This window comes from Hypanus sabinus, chromosome 6 (genome assembly GCF_030144855.1).
Source record: "Hypanus sabinus isolate sHypSab1 chromosome 6, sHypSab1.hap1, whole genome shotgun sequence".
Classification (NCBI taxonomy): domain Eukaryota; kingdom Metazoa; phylum Chordata; class Chondrichthyes; order Myliobatiformes; family Dasyatidae; genus Hypanus; species Hypanus sabinus.
This window is the reverse complement of record NC_082711.1, coordinates 64,230,719-64,247,444: the sequence shown is the minus strand read 5'-3', so window position 1 is coordinate 64,247,444 and position 16,726 is coordinate 64,230,719. Positions and strand designations below refer to the sequence as shown.

The window sequence follows — 16,726 nt, the reverse complement described above, 5'->3', positions numbered from 1 at the left end:
TTTAATAATTGTGACTTTTAGAATCACGTATACTAGTTAGTATTATCTTGTATGTTAAATCTGAACCAAAACAAAGGTGATAGAGTATGCCACTTTGGAGTTGTTTTGAGTTAAGATGCTGGGTTTAATGTGGGTAATTAACAATGAATTTTAAGATGAAGAGTATAGTCATCACCTGTAACCACGTGATGGAAGAATGGTTGAATCTTTAAATGTGTCATTTACAAAATAGTGCTGGATTGTGAACCTTGTGTCAACCTCCTGCAGGATCCCTGTTTGCCTTTTGCAGCCATATAACTCACACATGTCATGCAAACTAGGGCCACACCCACAGACAGCGCTGTTGGCCTATTCACAGCTTGAACCATGTACCGTTTCTGAATGTGCCCAATGATCAGAGATAATTAGAAAAAAAATAGAAATGCACTTAGATTTTTAAAGAATTCAAAAATTAAAAAGAAATCCGTTCAATTTATGTAAATTCAATTGAAAACATTAAATTAGAGTAAATTTTAAAAATAGTCAAGTAACTTGTTTAATAAATGCATGCAAATCTGGGAGACTAGATATAAATTGTATCCATTCCTCCATATTGACAGTTAGGACCTACACCAGAATCAAATCCGACTTCCAGCACATTTTGTCTCTCCATGCTGTGAGGCATAGTACAGCCAGCCAGCATTTCTCTGCAAAAGCATCCGTATGCCAGCATCACAAGCTCGTCCAATGTTGTGAAAGGCACATTTAATTGAAAGAACAGAAATGTAGGCCAAAAAGCAACGGTAAAATAGAAAAGGAAGAAACAATGGAGAAAACTGTTCACGTTTTGATTTTTAAAATACAGGCAATTGAGGTCAGTCTATTAAGTTATTATGATGTTTGCATTATAGTCTCATAAATGAAGCAACTCCAATGCTCATGATAAAGTAAGCTCTAAAAGTTGTACATTTCTTCCATCGTTATAGAATAATAATGAATGCACTTATAAAGAGCAGAAATAAATGCATTAGAAATTAAATGAAATGAGATTGAAAAGAGGCCAGAAATTGGGCAAAATATGACCTGAAACATTACAATCATAAAATAGAAATGATAAGCTAATGGACAGGGTTTAGACGATCACAGGATGTTTATAATGTGGTTTAGAATGTTAAGATAGCAGGTGTTAAAATTAAGAAGATTTTACAAAAGTGTTAATCAAATTGTTCAGCATTAACTTTCAGGTTTTAATTGGTTTAGTGGTCCATAGTTCCAAAATTAATCAAGAAAAATTTTAAAAATTGATCAAAAAAGTGCACAACTGCACTGTAGAACTCTGGCTTTAAGAGGTAAAAATATTACTTCCGAAGACAGTATTTGCTTAACATTAGGGGACAGATCTGAATTCAGTTTTGGGTATCATGGCATAAAGAGGGGAGATCATGGAAGATGCTGTTGCCAGCTCTTTAGTCTGGAGTGATAACACTGTACCAATAGATCATGTGCCTGCTGTGTTTAATATTTTTATTTTACAATTGGCACGTAACTTCAATAAATAGAACCAGGATTTTCTCATCCAGTTGGTCAGCATGTTGAATCATTTTAAAATCCAGAAGTAGAACTAAATTAATACTGATTCAGTAAGGAAAACACAAGTGGCTTCACATTACTTGATGTTCCCCTTTACTGAATCCGGCAATGGTTCATCATTTGTTTTAAAGAAATCATTTCCAATGAATACCTCAAAGTGACTAAAAGAATCACATCAGCTATGTAATCCAGTCTTTTGTGGTATTAATTACTATTAATATATTTTCAATAAGGTCCTGGAATTTTGTCTTGGGTTATTAGTATACGAACAATTGAACCATTCATCACAAAAAAAACTTATGTGGAGAATTTAACACTAAAGGTTTAACATTTCTGTTCAAATTGTGGTACAATGATCCAGATGGAGTTAACAGATCCAAAATTATTCCACAGGATTTTATTTAATGTGAATTTTAACATTTTCAATTATATATCATGCACTCTGAGCGTATTTAATAAAAATATTTTATTTATCTCCAGGGATTATATTGTCACATACAATATACAATATACATTTATATATCTCTCAATATCATTTTGCAGTCATGGCTCCAATCTCATCCCTGTTATCAGGAAGACACTTATCAGAACCCTGAGACTCAACAGGAAGAAGTAAAGAATAAACTGATTCATTCCAAAAAGTATTGGCAGAGAAGTGGCCTTTCCACTGATTTCCTGTCCACTGCTTTGAATCATAAGTGGTGCTTGAACAATGTAATTGGATGAAAGCCAAACAAATACTAATTCTTTCTTGTGGGCAATTTCCACCACCAACAGAAAGAGTACAGGTTAATTAAAGTTGTATGTTGAGGTCTGAAAGACAGTTAGTGGTGTCCAGACCAACTAAGCACAGGAAACAAGGACGAAAGATGCAAGAACTGAATCACGGCTTCCGGAGAAATTATACCTGAAAATAGTGCTTATCAGTAATGTTATCTAGCCAAGCTACAAATATTTTCAGTTACTTGATGAAAGGCCTTTCAATAATTCAGTGAAGGTCTGAGCCACAAAATTCTTTTGCAGAGTCTCCTTGACCATTTGAGGCCTTTTTGAGCTATTAACATTTTAAGATCTCTCTACCAGATCAAGAAACATATGATCAGATCAAACAGAAATTATTAGTTAGATTAGTTATTAGTATAAACACAAAAACACAAAATTGCTTCAAATAAGGGAAAATGAAAAGTTTAAAGTCAATTTATTATCAAAGTACATATACACAACCCTGAGATTCTTGCAGACAATCCCATTAAATATAATAGAATCGATGATAGACCACACACAACAGGAAGGATAACAACTAATGTGCAAGAAATACAACAAACTGCGCAAATGCAAAACGAACTCAAAAAAGGAATGATAATAATAAACAAACAATAAATATCAAGAACATGAGATGAAGAGTACCTGAAGGTGAGAATTTGGAAACAGTTAAGTAATGGGGTAATTAAAGTTGAGTGAAGTTATCCACTCTGGTTCACGAGGCTGAACCTGGTGGTGTGGGTCCTGAGTCTCCCGTACCTTCTTGCTGATGGCAGCAACGAGAAGAGAGCATGGCCTGGATTATGGGGGTCCTTGATGATGGAAGCTACTTTCCTGAGACAATGCTCTGTGTAGATATACTCAATGTGGGGAGGGCCTTATACGTGATGGACTGGGCCCTATCCATGACTTTCTGTAGGCTTTTCTATACAAGAGCATTTGGTGTTTCCATACCAGGAGGTGATGCAACCAGTCAATATACGCTCCACCACACATCTAAAGATATTTGTCAAAGTTTTAGAAAACACACTGAATCTCTGCAAACTTCTAAGAAGAACAGGGTGAGCTGCCTCAACAACTATCACCCAACTATCACTCACATCTACTGTGATGAAGTGCATTGGGAGGTTGGTCATATCTACCATCAACTCCTGTCTAAACAAGGACATAGACCTACTGCCTATCATCACAATAGGTCCACAGTAGATGCAATTTCACTGGTTCTCCACTCAGCCTTGGGTCACCTGAACAATAGTAATACTTACATGAAGCTGCTGTTTATTGACTATAGCTCAGTGTTCAACACGATCATACCCTCAGTTTTAATCAAAAAACTCCAAACCTGGTCCTCTTTACCACCCTTTGCAACAGGATCCTTAGCTTCCTCACCGTGAGAGCACAGTCTGTGCAGATCGGAAGCAACATCTCCTCTTTGCTGACAAGCAACACTGGCACACCTCAAGGATGCATGCTTAGCCCAGTACTCTATGCTCTCTACATCCACAACTGTGTGGCCAGGTACAGCTCAAATACCATCTATAAATTTGCTGAAGACACAACTATTGTTGGCAGAATTTCAGATGTTGACGAGGAGGCGTACAGGTGTGAGATAGATCAGCTGGTTGAGTGGCATCACAGCAACAACTCAATGTCAGTAAGACTAATGAGTTGATTGTGGACTTCAAGAAAGTTAAGTCAAGGGAACACATACCAGTCTTCAACAAGGGATCAAAATTGGATAGGGTGAGGACTTTCAAGTTCCTGGGTATCAACATCTGAGGATCTATCCTGGGCCCAACGTATCGATGCAATTACAAAGGCGGCTTGATAATGGTTATATTTCATTAGAGTTTGAGGAGAATTGGTAGGTCACAAAATACACTCACAAATTTCTACAGTTGTATCATGTACAGCATTCTAACTGGTTGCATTTAACTGGCATGGGTGGGGCACTGCACAGGTTCAGATGAAGCTGCAGAAAATTGTAAACTTAGCCAGCTCCATCATGGGCATTAGCCTTCCCAGCATCCAGGACACCTTCATAAGGCAGTGCCTCAAAAACGAGGCATCCATCATTGAGGACCCATCTGCAAAGATATACCCTCTTCTTATTGTTACCATCAAGGAGGAGGTACAGATGCTGGAAGAGACACACTCAACGTTACAGGAACAGCTTCTTCCCCTCTGTCATCAGATTTCTGAATGGACAATGAACCCATGAACACATCCTCAGTATTCTGCCTCTCTTTTTTGCATTACTTATTTAATTTTTTTTATGTGTACACTTATTTTCATTTATAATGCACTGCTGCCAGAAAACAACAGATTTCATAACATATGCCAATGGTATTAAACCTGAAAGCTCAACTGAATATGCCTGGACTGTTTTGATAACTTTGTGGCTTGGTATTTTATATTTTGCATTTTTCGCTCATTTTTTTGCCGTTTGCATGATTTGTTCTGTTTTTTACATGTTGGAGGTTTGATTTTTTTTAACTGGTTTCATGACATTCTTTGTTTTGAAGCTGTGGGAAGATGAATCTGAACATTGCATACTGTATAAATAATTTGTCGTTAAATGTACTCTGAATCTTTGAATCCTTAAATCAATTAAATCTCAACATGTTATTGCGTTTGTAACATTGATAGCTAGGAGGGCCATTTTGTTGAAGTGGAAGGATACGTCAGCTCCCACTCTGTCACAATGGTTCTCTCAAGTGATGTCATGTCTTAGTTTGGAGAAAATTAGAAGTCAAACCTTCGAACCTATGTTTGATTTTGAGAAAAGATGAGGTTCATTTGCTCGTTACTACCATTTGAGTTAATTGATAGATTTCCTCCACGATCTAATTGTAAATTTTGGTATAATTATTTTTGCTGGCAGTTTGATGTTTATCTTTAGAAGCTTTTTGTATGACGCATGACTCCAGGGTTGAACACCTAATGGGTTCTTTTTTCTCTCTCACTTTCCTTTGCTTTAGTAGGGTTTTTTTTTTTTTCCTTTTTTTTGTGTCACTATATTTTTCATTCTTTAAAACATTGTTTTTTTCCCTGTGAGACATTGTAAGTGTTACTTGTTATTTTGGATAATAATAATAATAATAATAAAAAGACTTGAAAAGAAAAGAAATCTCAATTCTGATTCAGATTCTGAATGGAGGCATATATTTTGGGAAAAAACTGCTCTCCTTATAACATATTGTAAGCTTTTCCCAGAACCATCTCACCCAACACTCTCCCTATCACTGCACTCTGCTAAGAGTACTATTGTGAAACTGTGCTCCCACCTCTAACCCAATAAACATTGCCAACTCTTAAAATTCTGAAGTAATATTTTCCAAATTATTTCCCTGTATTCGTTAGGGTTCTTAGTAATAACTCCCGTGATCTGACAATACAGAGCTTGTTGAATATTTTATAGGTAAGATGTAAAACATACCTCCTTCACCCGATCCAGAGCCGTTTTCTGGAAAATAAACAGAAAAGAATAATCTTAGAGAAGATGTTCTTAGGGGTTAGTTGTTCCTTCACAGCTATAAAACATGTATTTTCACAGCATTTAAAATTCCTTGAGAGTAAACCCTAACTGAATCCTAACAGGATTACATTGTTGTATCATGACAAACTAGATAAAACAATGCAGCTGGAATAGAGGATGGTTGTCGACGTATGATATGACAATATTCTGAACTTGTCACAAATTACAAAACTGCAGATCCGTTAATCTGTGGTCAGAGATACATTAAAACTCTGCTTATTGCAATAGTCCATGTAAATAATGTCCTGCAGCAACTCTTTGTTTTATTGTACGGGTTTCCACTTCCGCATTATGCAGTATTAATTTGTGGGGTAAGAATTAACTACTAGTTTTAATAATGTCTCACCATGTTTTAATAATTTCAGTTTTGGACCCTAAACGCATTGAAACACATGAAATTTTCCTAAAACCAGCAACAGTGAAAACTGTAGAATATACAAATATACAGCCTTTCATATAAAGATCCCAGTTACAATACATCAAAACATTTGGCTGCGTGACTGTGCAGGTGAATGCCAATGGTTCCTGAACATCACAATGAAGACAGAATAATTCCCAAGTTTCAGTTGCATGTGGAGATCAGTAGGCTCAGATAGGAACAGCAGGTGTTCAGTAGAGAGGAGTAACTGATGTTCAGGTAAGTTCCAGGCAAATGGGATTTTGGGGAGGGTGTGAGAGAGCAGATGTTACATGATAGGGAATGTGGGCTGAGGGGAACTGAAGACACAAAAGACCAAAAATTTTATATTGGGCAAAGGGGCTAAAGCTAAAAATGCAAAATGCTCACCGGTTTGGACCTATTTTATGTCCATTGCTTCGTACTACCATCATTTGACCATAAGACATAATTAGGGCATAACAAGAGCAGAATTAGGCCATCTGGCCCATCGAGTCTGCTCCGCCATTCAATCATGGCTGATCCTTATTTTCTCCTCCTCAATCCCAGTTCCTGGCCTTCTCCCCATTACCTTTGAAGCCATGTCTAATCAAGAACTTGCTGAGAAGTCATGGGATGAAAGTAGATCAGACCACTGAGTTAACATGGTGCTTGGTGCTAAGCTACATTTGCAAATTTAATCTTTTACTGTCCCTTCTATCTTAACCTCCCAGCTTCCTACTTTAAAAAGCAGGTTAAAATCAAATGGGGCAGTTTGACATTTACTAAGTCTCCTAGATGATTTTAATTGCTTAACTTTACTGGAATGGTCAGTTTAAAATTGACTCAGATCTAAGATGTTAGCCTAGATGTTATCTTGCTGATGCCAATAGGTCAAACCATATATATAGTTCAACATCCTATGAGAAATGCTCGGCTCAAATATATTTGTTTCCTCTACTGTAATTCAGGTTAATGGCTGTTCTGTGAGAGGGTATTGGCTCAGTTTCTCTCTCCACAGACGCTCCCTAACTTCATAGTATATTCAGCATTTTCCAATTTTAAATGTCACAGCAACAATTAAAAAAAAAGGCTGTGTTAAAAATTCTGTAAACTTCTGATAGGTTTGATAATTAAAACAAAATTAGAAATCTTCCCTTAAGCTTCTCTTAATTTGTGTTCATGGAATTATTCATTTTACACTGTTGCTTCTTGATTTCTTAAGCAGAGACACTGCAAGAACCGTAAGACAACAATGAACACATTTACTTTAGGTACCTCAGCCTAATAGCAGCAGAAGCATAGAATCTTGCCAGTTTTAATTTATTTGTTTTAATTTCGCTCGGAGCAGGCCCTTCTGATCCTTCGAGCCTTGTCACCCAGCTACCACCAACAAACTCAATTAACTTTAACCTAATCATGGGACAATTTACAATGTCAGCTGTGACTTTGGACTGTAGGAAACTGGAGCCTCTGGGGAAAACCCTTGCATTCTACAGAAAAGACGTACAGACTCCTTACAGCACAGCGTCAGAATTGAACTCCAAATCCTGGAGTACCCCGAGCTGTAATAGGGTTACACTAATTGCTACAATACAGTGGCACCCGTAACTATAAAAGGCACACCTGAATAAATGCATCCGAAGTTTCACACTTTTTTAGTGATTTGATTCTGCCTTCCAGCATACCATTGAGATTAAATACTTTACCTACAACTAACTGTTATCTTAAACTGCTTATTGTTCTTGTCTGCAAGGAGATTACATTTTATGTCCTGGTTTCAAACTGCATTTATACCTTTCACTACCGACCTTACCCACACAGCTTCTTCTAGCAAATAAAGTCTGAACAAAGCTATCAAAAACAATCAAGCCAAAAGGGACTCAAACAGAAAATGCTGGAAACATCAGCTAGTCTGGCAGTATTTGTGGACAGTGAAGCAGAGTTAATGGGTCAAATCAAAAGGGAATTTGTTTATTACATAACATAAAAGTAAAGAAGAATTTCTAATGAGGAGATATGTCACACCCAGCTGTTCCTTTTGACTGTTTGGACAAAAGTACTCCAAGGAATGATACTAAGAACCAAGATAGGGCACATTTTCCACTGTTGAGTATATATTTGAGTCACCTGGTTTATCAATTAATATTGAAGTCTATGCTACACAGACAGGAGCTCTACCAGGAGATAAAATTCCTGTTGATAAATCCTATTGCTAGAATCCCATCCCAACTTTTAAGATCATAAGATATAGGAGCTGAAGTAGACCATTCAGCTCATCGAGTCTGCTCTGCCATTCAATCATAGGCTGATCCAATTCTTCCAGTCATCCCCACTCCCCTGCCTTCTCCCCATATCCTTTGATGCCCTGGCTAATCAAGAACCTATCTATCTCTGCCTTAAATACACCCAGTGACTTGGCACCCACAGCAGTTCATGGCAACAAATTCCACAGATTTACCACCATCTGACTAAAGTAATTTTTCTGCACCGCTGTTCTAAATGGACGTCCTTCAATCCTGAAGTCGTGCCCTCTTGTCCTAGATTCCCCTACCACAGAAGATAACTTTGCCATATCAAATCTTTTCAGGCCTTTTAACATTCAGAATGCTTCTATGAGAACCCCCCTCATTCTCCTGAACTCCAAGGAACACAGCCCAAGAGCTGCCAGATATTCCTCATACAGTAACCCTTTCATTTATGGAATCATTCCCATGAATCTTCTCTGAACCTTCTCCAATGTCAGTGTATCCTTTCTAAAATAAGGAGCCCAAAACTGCACGCAATTCTCCAAGTGTGGTGTCACAAGTGCCTTATAGAACCTCAACGTCACACCCCTGCTCTCATATTCTATACCTCTAGAAATGAATGCCGATCTTTGCATACGCCTTCTTCACCACCAACTCAACCTGGGGGTTAACCTTTAAGATATACTGCACAAGGACACCCAAGTCCCTTTGCATCTCTGCATTTTGAATTCTCTCCCCATCTAAATAATAATGTGCTCATTTATTTCTTCCACCAAAGTGCATGACCATACACTTTCCAACATTGTATTTCATTTGCCACTTCTTTGCCCATTCCCCTTACCTACCTAAGTCTCTCTGCAGGATCTCTGCTTCCTCAACACTACCTGCTCCTCCACCTATCTTTGTACCATCAGCAAATTTAGCCACAAATCCACTAATCCCATAGTCCAAATCATTGCCTTACATTGTAAAAAGCAGTGGTCCCAACACCGACTCCTGTGGAACTCCACTAGTATCCAGCAGCCAGCCAGAATAGGATCTTTTATTCCCTCTCTTTGCTTTCTGCCGATCAGCCAATGGTCCACCCAAGCTAGTAACTTTTCTCTTTGATGCAATATTGACCTGCAGCTGCAGCAATTCAATTTCCTGGCAACTGTCAGGAGCAGTGACTATCATCGTTTTAGCGACTCGAGCAATCCTCATCAAGCTTTACAATGAATATTACTCAATGATTAATTAATAGAAAGCCACAAAGAGAAGCCCCAGTAATAACACAAATTACAAAAAAAAAATGCAGACAACACCCAAGAAGTCAGGCAGTATCCACGATAAGAGAAGCATTTCAGATCTAAGACTCTTCTTCTTGATTGAGCTGAATTCAACATTTTCTGGTAGCTTGCTTTCTCTCTTTCTAAAACAACTATCAGTTCTGCTGAAGGTCATTCATTCCTTTCAGTGGCTGAGTTTTTCTTGACTGCTGGCATGGCCTGACCTACCTGCCGGGCACTTGCTATAGCTCTGCATTTTATAGCTGTGTTTTCACTCCTTAAGTCAAATCAAGTCAAGTCGCTTTTAATGTCATTTCAACAATAACTACTGGTACAGTACACAGTAAAAACAAAACAACATTCCTGCAGGACCCTGGTGCTACATGAAACAACACAAAGCTTCACTAGACTACCGAAACAACACAAAACTACATTAGACTTCAGACCTACACGGGACTACATAAAGTGCACAAAATAGTGCAAGAGAGTAAAATAATTAATTAACAAGACAATAGGCACAGTAAAGAGCAAATTACAATAATATAATAATAAATAATGTAAATGTACACAATGTTTTAGCAGGAATTGAGAGAGAAATGAGCAAAAATTACAAAGGGAGTGGACTGGTGTTCAGGGGTGTGTGTGTGTGTGTGTGTGTGTGTGTGTGTGTGTGTGTGTGTGTGTGTGTGTGTGTGTGTGTGTGTGTGTGTGTGTGTGTGTGTGTGTGTGTGTGTGTGTGTGTGTGTGTGTGTGACTAGACTCTGGGAATTGAGGAATCTAATCGCTTGGGGGAAGAAGCATTTACACAGTCTAGTCATGAGAGCCTGAATACTTCGGTACCTTTTGCCAGATGGCAGGAGGGAGAAGTATTTGTATGAGGGGTGTGTGGGGTCCTTCACAATGCTGTTAGCTTTGCGGATGCAGCGTGTGGTGTAAATGTCTGTAATGGCAGGAAGAGAGACCCTGACGACCCCTTGGGCTGACCTCACTATCTGCTGCAGTGTTTTATGCTCCGAGATGTTGCAATTTCTGAACTAGGCAGTAAAATTGCCTTTATTGTATAATTTTTATATTTGTTTATCTTCTCTCTCATTCAAACTTGTCTTATTAATCTATCAACCAGATACCACTGCCAACTTCACATCCCAACGGAAACTCAAGCCACGACTTATCAGAAATATTCCATTCATTTATACCTCCCTCCCATCTTCTCTGTGACCTGTTTTTGCTTTTTCACTGTTCTGACAGAGAGTCTTCAATTTGATATCTTAAATTTATTCTACTTTTCACAGATTCTGCCAGACATAGAGAATATAGAACATAGAACAGTACAACACAGTACTGTCCCTTCGGCCCACAATTCCAATGCTTCCCTCCCATAGAGCCCTCCATTTTTCTTTCATCTACGTGCCTGTGTAAGAGCCTCTGAAGTGCCTCTAGTGCACCTGCTTCTACAACCACCCGTGACAGTGGATTCCACGCACCCATTCTGTGTCAGAAAATCCCTCCCTTGAATATCCCCTCTATACTTACCTCAAACCATGTTATAATTATGCCCTCTCATATTAGCCATAAAAGGGTGGGCAGAGAGGTAAAAGGAATGGGGGCAGTGGCATCAGGGATAGTATCACAGCTGTAGAAAGGGAGTTTGTGGAGGAATCATCCACTGAGTCAGTATGGGTTTAAGTCAAAAACAAGCACGGAGCAATCACTCCAGTGGGAGTATTCTCTAGACCCCACCGCCCTCCCCCCAGTGGCAACAGAGACATCGAGCAGCAGATCAGGAGGCATATTTTGAAAAGGTGCAAAAAGAATATGATTGTTGCCGTGGGAGACTTCAACTTCTTTAATACTGATTGGCACTTCCTTAGGGCAAAATAATTAGAAGGGGTGGAATTTGTTAGGTGTGACACAGGCTGACTAGAGTAGAGGCCATACTGGATCTAATGCAATGCAATGAACCCCATCAGGAGACAGTTTTCAGTGGATAAACAGCTAAGTGACTATGACTCCTTGACCTCCACCGTAGATTTGTGAAGGGATAGGAGCAGATGCTATAGAAAAGTATTTAATTGGGGGAGGGTGAATATATGAACAAGAGGAAAATATATTGAATAACTGTGCAGTATTAGCATCGTTAACTTTTGTGTTTGGACTTTCCAGGTATCTGGTTTCAAAATTAAATACCTGCAAACTAAATGTTGAGCAACATGCAATCATGTTGACTTCTGTTCAACTGGATGCACATCTTCATATTAAGTAGATAATCCTGGAAATTTTACATTGCTAGGACTAACTCAAACTTTTTCAAAGTTGTTGCAGGGGTCAATGCACTTCACAAATGATGCACCTTCAGAATGTTGACAATCAATTGATTCAGCCAGGTTGATGGTTGTGGTGCCTTGTAATTCATGGTAACTAGAAGCCGAGCATGGTGAACAGACCATGTCCAAGGGCATAGCTTGCTTTGAGATTTAACCTAGGTACAGTTGCTGTGCCCAGGAGGCCATTCATAAAAGGAATAACTACTTAAGGGCTGCTGAAATTCTGCAATAGCCTACACTGTTGGCAATTGCTTACAGTCTGGAAGAATGCAGATTAAGCTGGAGTGAGACAATGTCACAGGATGCGTTCTTCTGTGCACTGAGCCATCTCCATGAAACCACAATTAAAGCAGTCAAATGAATTCACGCAGGTTCTTAGGATGGCTATGCAGAATCTGGATGCTGCCTCTGCCTCTGCCTTAAAATGAATGATAGAGACCTTAGCCTGGACCTTCACATGATTAGCACTAACTGCACTTCATTATGGTGGCACAGCTGAAGTACAGCCAGCACAGGATAACAATGGACTCCAAGACGAACCGAGGCCACTGGCGAAGGGCATTTCAACAGTAAGAACCGGAATATAAACAGCCTCCTGTGATAACTGCTCAATTTTCAGCAGAAGAGATAAACGAAAAAATTTTCACATGAATGTCATGAATGATTGAGAAAATGTTAAGTTGCTAAACTTCCAATGTTCCAGTTAAGATGGAAGTTTATCATTTTCCATCGATTTTCCCCGATGCGAACTCTTGCTTGCCAAATGTTCTTTCAGTTGGTTGCAGGAATAAGGAAATGAGCTGGTTAGGATGTTGGGGAGCTGCAAAGGGTGAATCACAGATTTGTTATGGCACAGAAGGAGCATATCAAATCTGTGCTGCTTCCAGCTACAGAATCATATCCTTTCCTGCACCTTCTCTATAACCTTGCAAATTATTCTCTCTTTTATAGACTTGAGTAAATATGCTACCACCACTCTGACAAGTTTTGAGTTTCAGATCATAATTGTTCTTGCATATCTTTCACTCAGCATTTTAAAACTGTGACTCTTGGTTTATGAATATCTACTTACTGTATGGGAAGTGATTTCTTCCTTTTATCCTACAGCTAATATCCCCCATTCCCGGAGTCATCCTTTTTGCAGCTGTCCAAGACCTTAACCTTATTCAGTAGCTTATCCAGTGCCCTGTCCAATTCAATGTAACTTCTCTGCTTTTGCTTTCTTTGCTGCTAAATTTTAGGATTTGTTTCTATTATCAAACTTTATGGGGCTTTATCAAATTTTTTTTGAAAATCTATGACAACATATGGCATTTCCTTCATCAATTTTCTTAATTAGTCACATCAAAGAATTAATGTGGAGAAATTTGGCATAGGAACTCACATAGCCTATTCTAGTGGAATTCAATCGGAAAAAAATATAATTGTTAAAGTAGAAAAAAATCTGTTTTTGAGGTACACTTGTTCAGCATATTCTCATTAATGGAATGGGAATTGATTGTAGGACTATGTTCTATCAGTGGTTTTATGCTAGGGGATGGGATGTGAGACAAGAGGAGAGTGTCTATTTAATGCATTAGAGTATCAGTCCAATGATAGCAGCAAATTGAACTGCATGGCTATGACTGTATCCCTGGCAATATAAATAACTGAATTGTCCACTTCTTTAATTCCTCCTCCTCTCCTCCTGTAACCATTACACAAGTATGATTTTAAACTGTAGTTAGCAAAATAAGCAACTTTTTTGACAGAAGAAGCGGCTTGTCGATGTCAATACTAAAGGCAACATTTTATTTATCCACCACAGTGCGGTGACCCACTTCCCAGCACACTCGGACCGGCTCACAAAGCGGCATTGAGGCCGGTCCCAAAGAGAGCGCCGAGCCTGCTTCACCAGTAAGGGGAAAAGCCCACGCGCGGGACGGGACAGTGAATATGCACCCCCTACAGCATTCCCGCCCGGAGAGGGCGGGAAAAGGAAGGCTTTAAAGCGCGGTCGCAAAATTTGAATAAACCTCTTTCACAACTGCAGCTCACCGACTCAGTGTCGTTATTTCAGCGCTGCGTGTATCATACCGCTACAATTGGTGACCCCAACAGCCTAAACGATATTGGGACCGGTGATGAACGACGCCGCATCTGTTCATGCGGTTTCGTTAAAACTGCCAAGCTTCTGGACGCTGCGACCTCACCTATGGTTCCAGCAAGCAGAAGCCTAATTCAACATTCGGCAGATAACCTCGGAGGACACACATTACTACTACATGGTGAGCTCCCTCAACCAGGAGACAGCCGCCCAGGTTGAGGAGTTCATACAGTTGCCCCCGGAGGATGGCAAATACACAGAATTCAAAGCCTTGCTCATAAGGACTTTCAGACTCTCACGGCGTGAGCAGGCTGCCCGCTTACTGCACCTGGATGGTTTGGGGGACAGGCCGCCATCGGCTTTGATGAACGAGATGCTGTCCCTGGCCAGAGGTCACAAGCCCTGCCTTATGTTTGAGCAGGCATTCCTGGAGCAGCTGCCCGAAGACATATGCCTGCTGCTGTCTGACCCTGATTTCTGCGACCCCCGGAAGGTGGCGGCCCGGGCAGACGTGCTGTGGAAAGCCAAGAAGGAGAGTGGGGCATCTGTCACACAGATCACTAGGCCATGCTCTTAGCAGCAGACCAGACCAGGCTGAAGATGGCTACGGCGGCTGGCCATCGGGATAGCCTCCTGTATGTCTGGGACAAGCAGTCGGGACGCCGCTTTTTGGTCAACACCGGAGCCAAGATCAGTGTCTTACCTCCGACATGTTACGACACCCACAACAGAGAACTGGGTCACCCTGAGGGCCACGAACGGTTGCATAGTAAGGACCTATGGCAAACATATGGTGCGGCTACAGTTCGACTCCAGCCGGTTCACGTGGGACTTCACACTGGCCGCCGTAGCCCAACCGCTCCTGGGAGCAGATTTTTTACGGGCTCACAGCCTACTGGTCGACCTGCCCAGTAAGAGACTGGTCCACGCCGAGACCTTTCAGACGTTCTCCCTGGGTATGGTAAATTTCTATCACCACTTCCTCCGTTCAACAGCCTGAATCATGCACCCCTTGTTCGCCCTGATATTGGGTAAGGGCAAGGACATTAACTGGGATGAGGAGTCTGCCGCCGCTTTCATTAAAACCAAAGAAGCCTTGGCAAATGCCGCTATGCTAGTGCACCCCAGAACGGACGTACCTACCGCTCTCACAGTGGACGCATCTAACACGGCAGTCGGTGGAGTGCTGGACCAACTCATCGAGGGTCGCTGGCAACCCCTGGCGTTTTTCAGCAAATACCTACGGCCACCCGAGCTCAAATACAGAGCTTTCGACCGGGAACTGTTGGTGCTATACCTGGCAATCCGGCATTTCAGGTACTTCCTAGAAGGTAGGCCCTTCACCACGTTCACGGACCACAAACCGCTTACCTTTGCGTTCACGAAAGCATCCGACCCCTGGTCGTCCCACCAGCAGTGACACCTGTCCTACATCTCCGAATACACGACGGATGTCCAGCATGTCTCGGGAAAGGACAATGTCGTGGCGGACGCCCTCTCCTGCCCTAACATCCAAGCCCTGTCCCAGGGAGTAGACTATGAAGCGCTGGCGAAGGTGCAGCAGGCAGACGAGGAGATCCCTAGTTACAGAACCGTAGTCTCTGGTTTGCAGCTCCAGGACCTCCCTATAGGCCCAGGTGAGAGGACCCTACTCTGTGACATCACCACCGGCCAACCTAGCCCCGTCGTCCCGGCAGCAGCGCGTTTTCAACTCCATTCATAACTTAGTGCACCCCTCCATCAGGTCAACCATCCGAATGGTAGCCAACAGGTTCGTTTGGCACGGACTCCGCAAGCAGGTCAGTGAATGGGCCAGAACGTGCATACACTGCCAAACAGCCAACGTGCAGCGGCACACCAAAGCTCTGCTGCAGCAGTTCCACCCCACCCCCCGGTGTTTCGACCACATTTATGTGGATATCGTGGGCCCCCTGCCAGTGTCGTGAGGAGCGCGGCACCTCCTGACTATCGTGGACCGGTTCACAAGATGGCCAGAGGCAGTCCTGCTCACCGACACCACCTCCGAATCTTGCGCCCGGGCGCTGATCGCCACCTGGGTATCTCGCTTTGGTGTACCGGCCCACATTACCTCCGACAGAGGCGCCCAGTTCACCTCCAGCCTGAGGTCAGCTATGGCCAGCCTTTTGGGGACACAGCTGCACCACACAACTGCCTACCACCCACAGTCGAACGGACTAGTGGAGCGTTTCCACCGTCACCTGAAGTCGGCTCGCATGGCCCGCCTGAGAGGACCTAACTGGGTGGACGAGCTTCCCTGGGTCCTTTTTGGAATCTGCATGGCGCCCAAAGAGGATCTGCACACATTGTTGGCCGAGTTGGTGTACGGCGCACCCCTAGTCGTCCCAGGAGAGTGCATACCAGCCCCAAGGGGGCAAGAGGGAGAACCCGCAGCAGTCCTGGGCAGACTTATGCGAGTGGCTCGGTAACCTGGCCCCCGTACCCACTTCACAACATGGACAGAGCCCGAGGTGCGTACCCAAAGACCTGCAAAACTGTAAGTTTGTTTTTGTACAACGGGGCGGACATCGGGCAC

General features: G+C 41.7%; 1 protein-coding gene across 1 annotated transcript in view; it reads right to left on the bottom strand.

Moving 5' to 3' along the window:
• LOC132395539 (tomoregulin-1-like) overlaps positions 1 to 16,726 on the bottom strand; it is a 254,239-nt gene that overhangs the window by 67,510 nt on the left and 170,003 nt on the right. Inside the window, exon 4 of the mRNA XM_059972305.1 lies at positions 5,771 to 5,797. Coding sequence (XP_059828288.1) covers positions 5,771 to 5,797 — 27 coding nt within the window. The remainder of the gene's footprint in view (positions 1 to 5,770; positions 5,798 to 16,726) is intronic.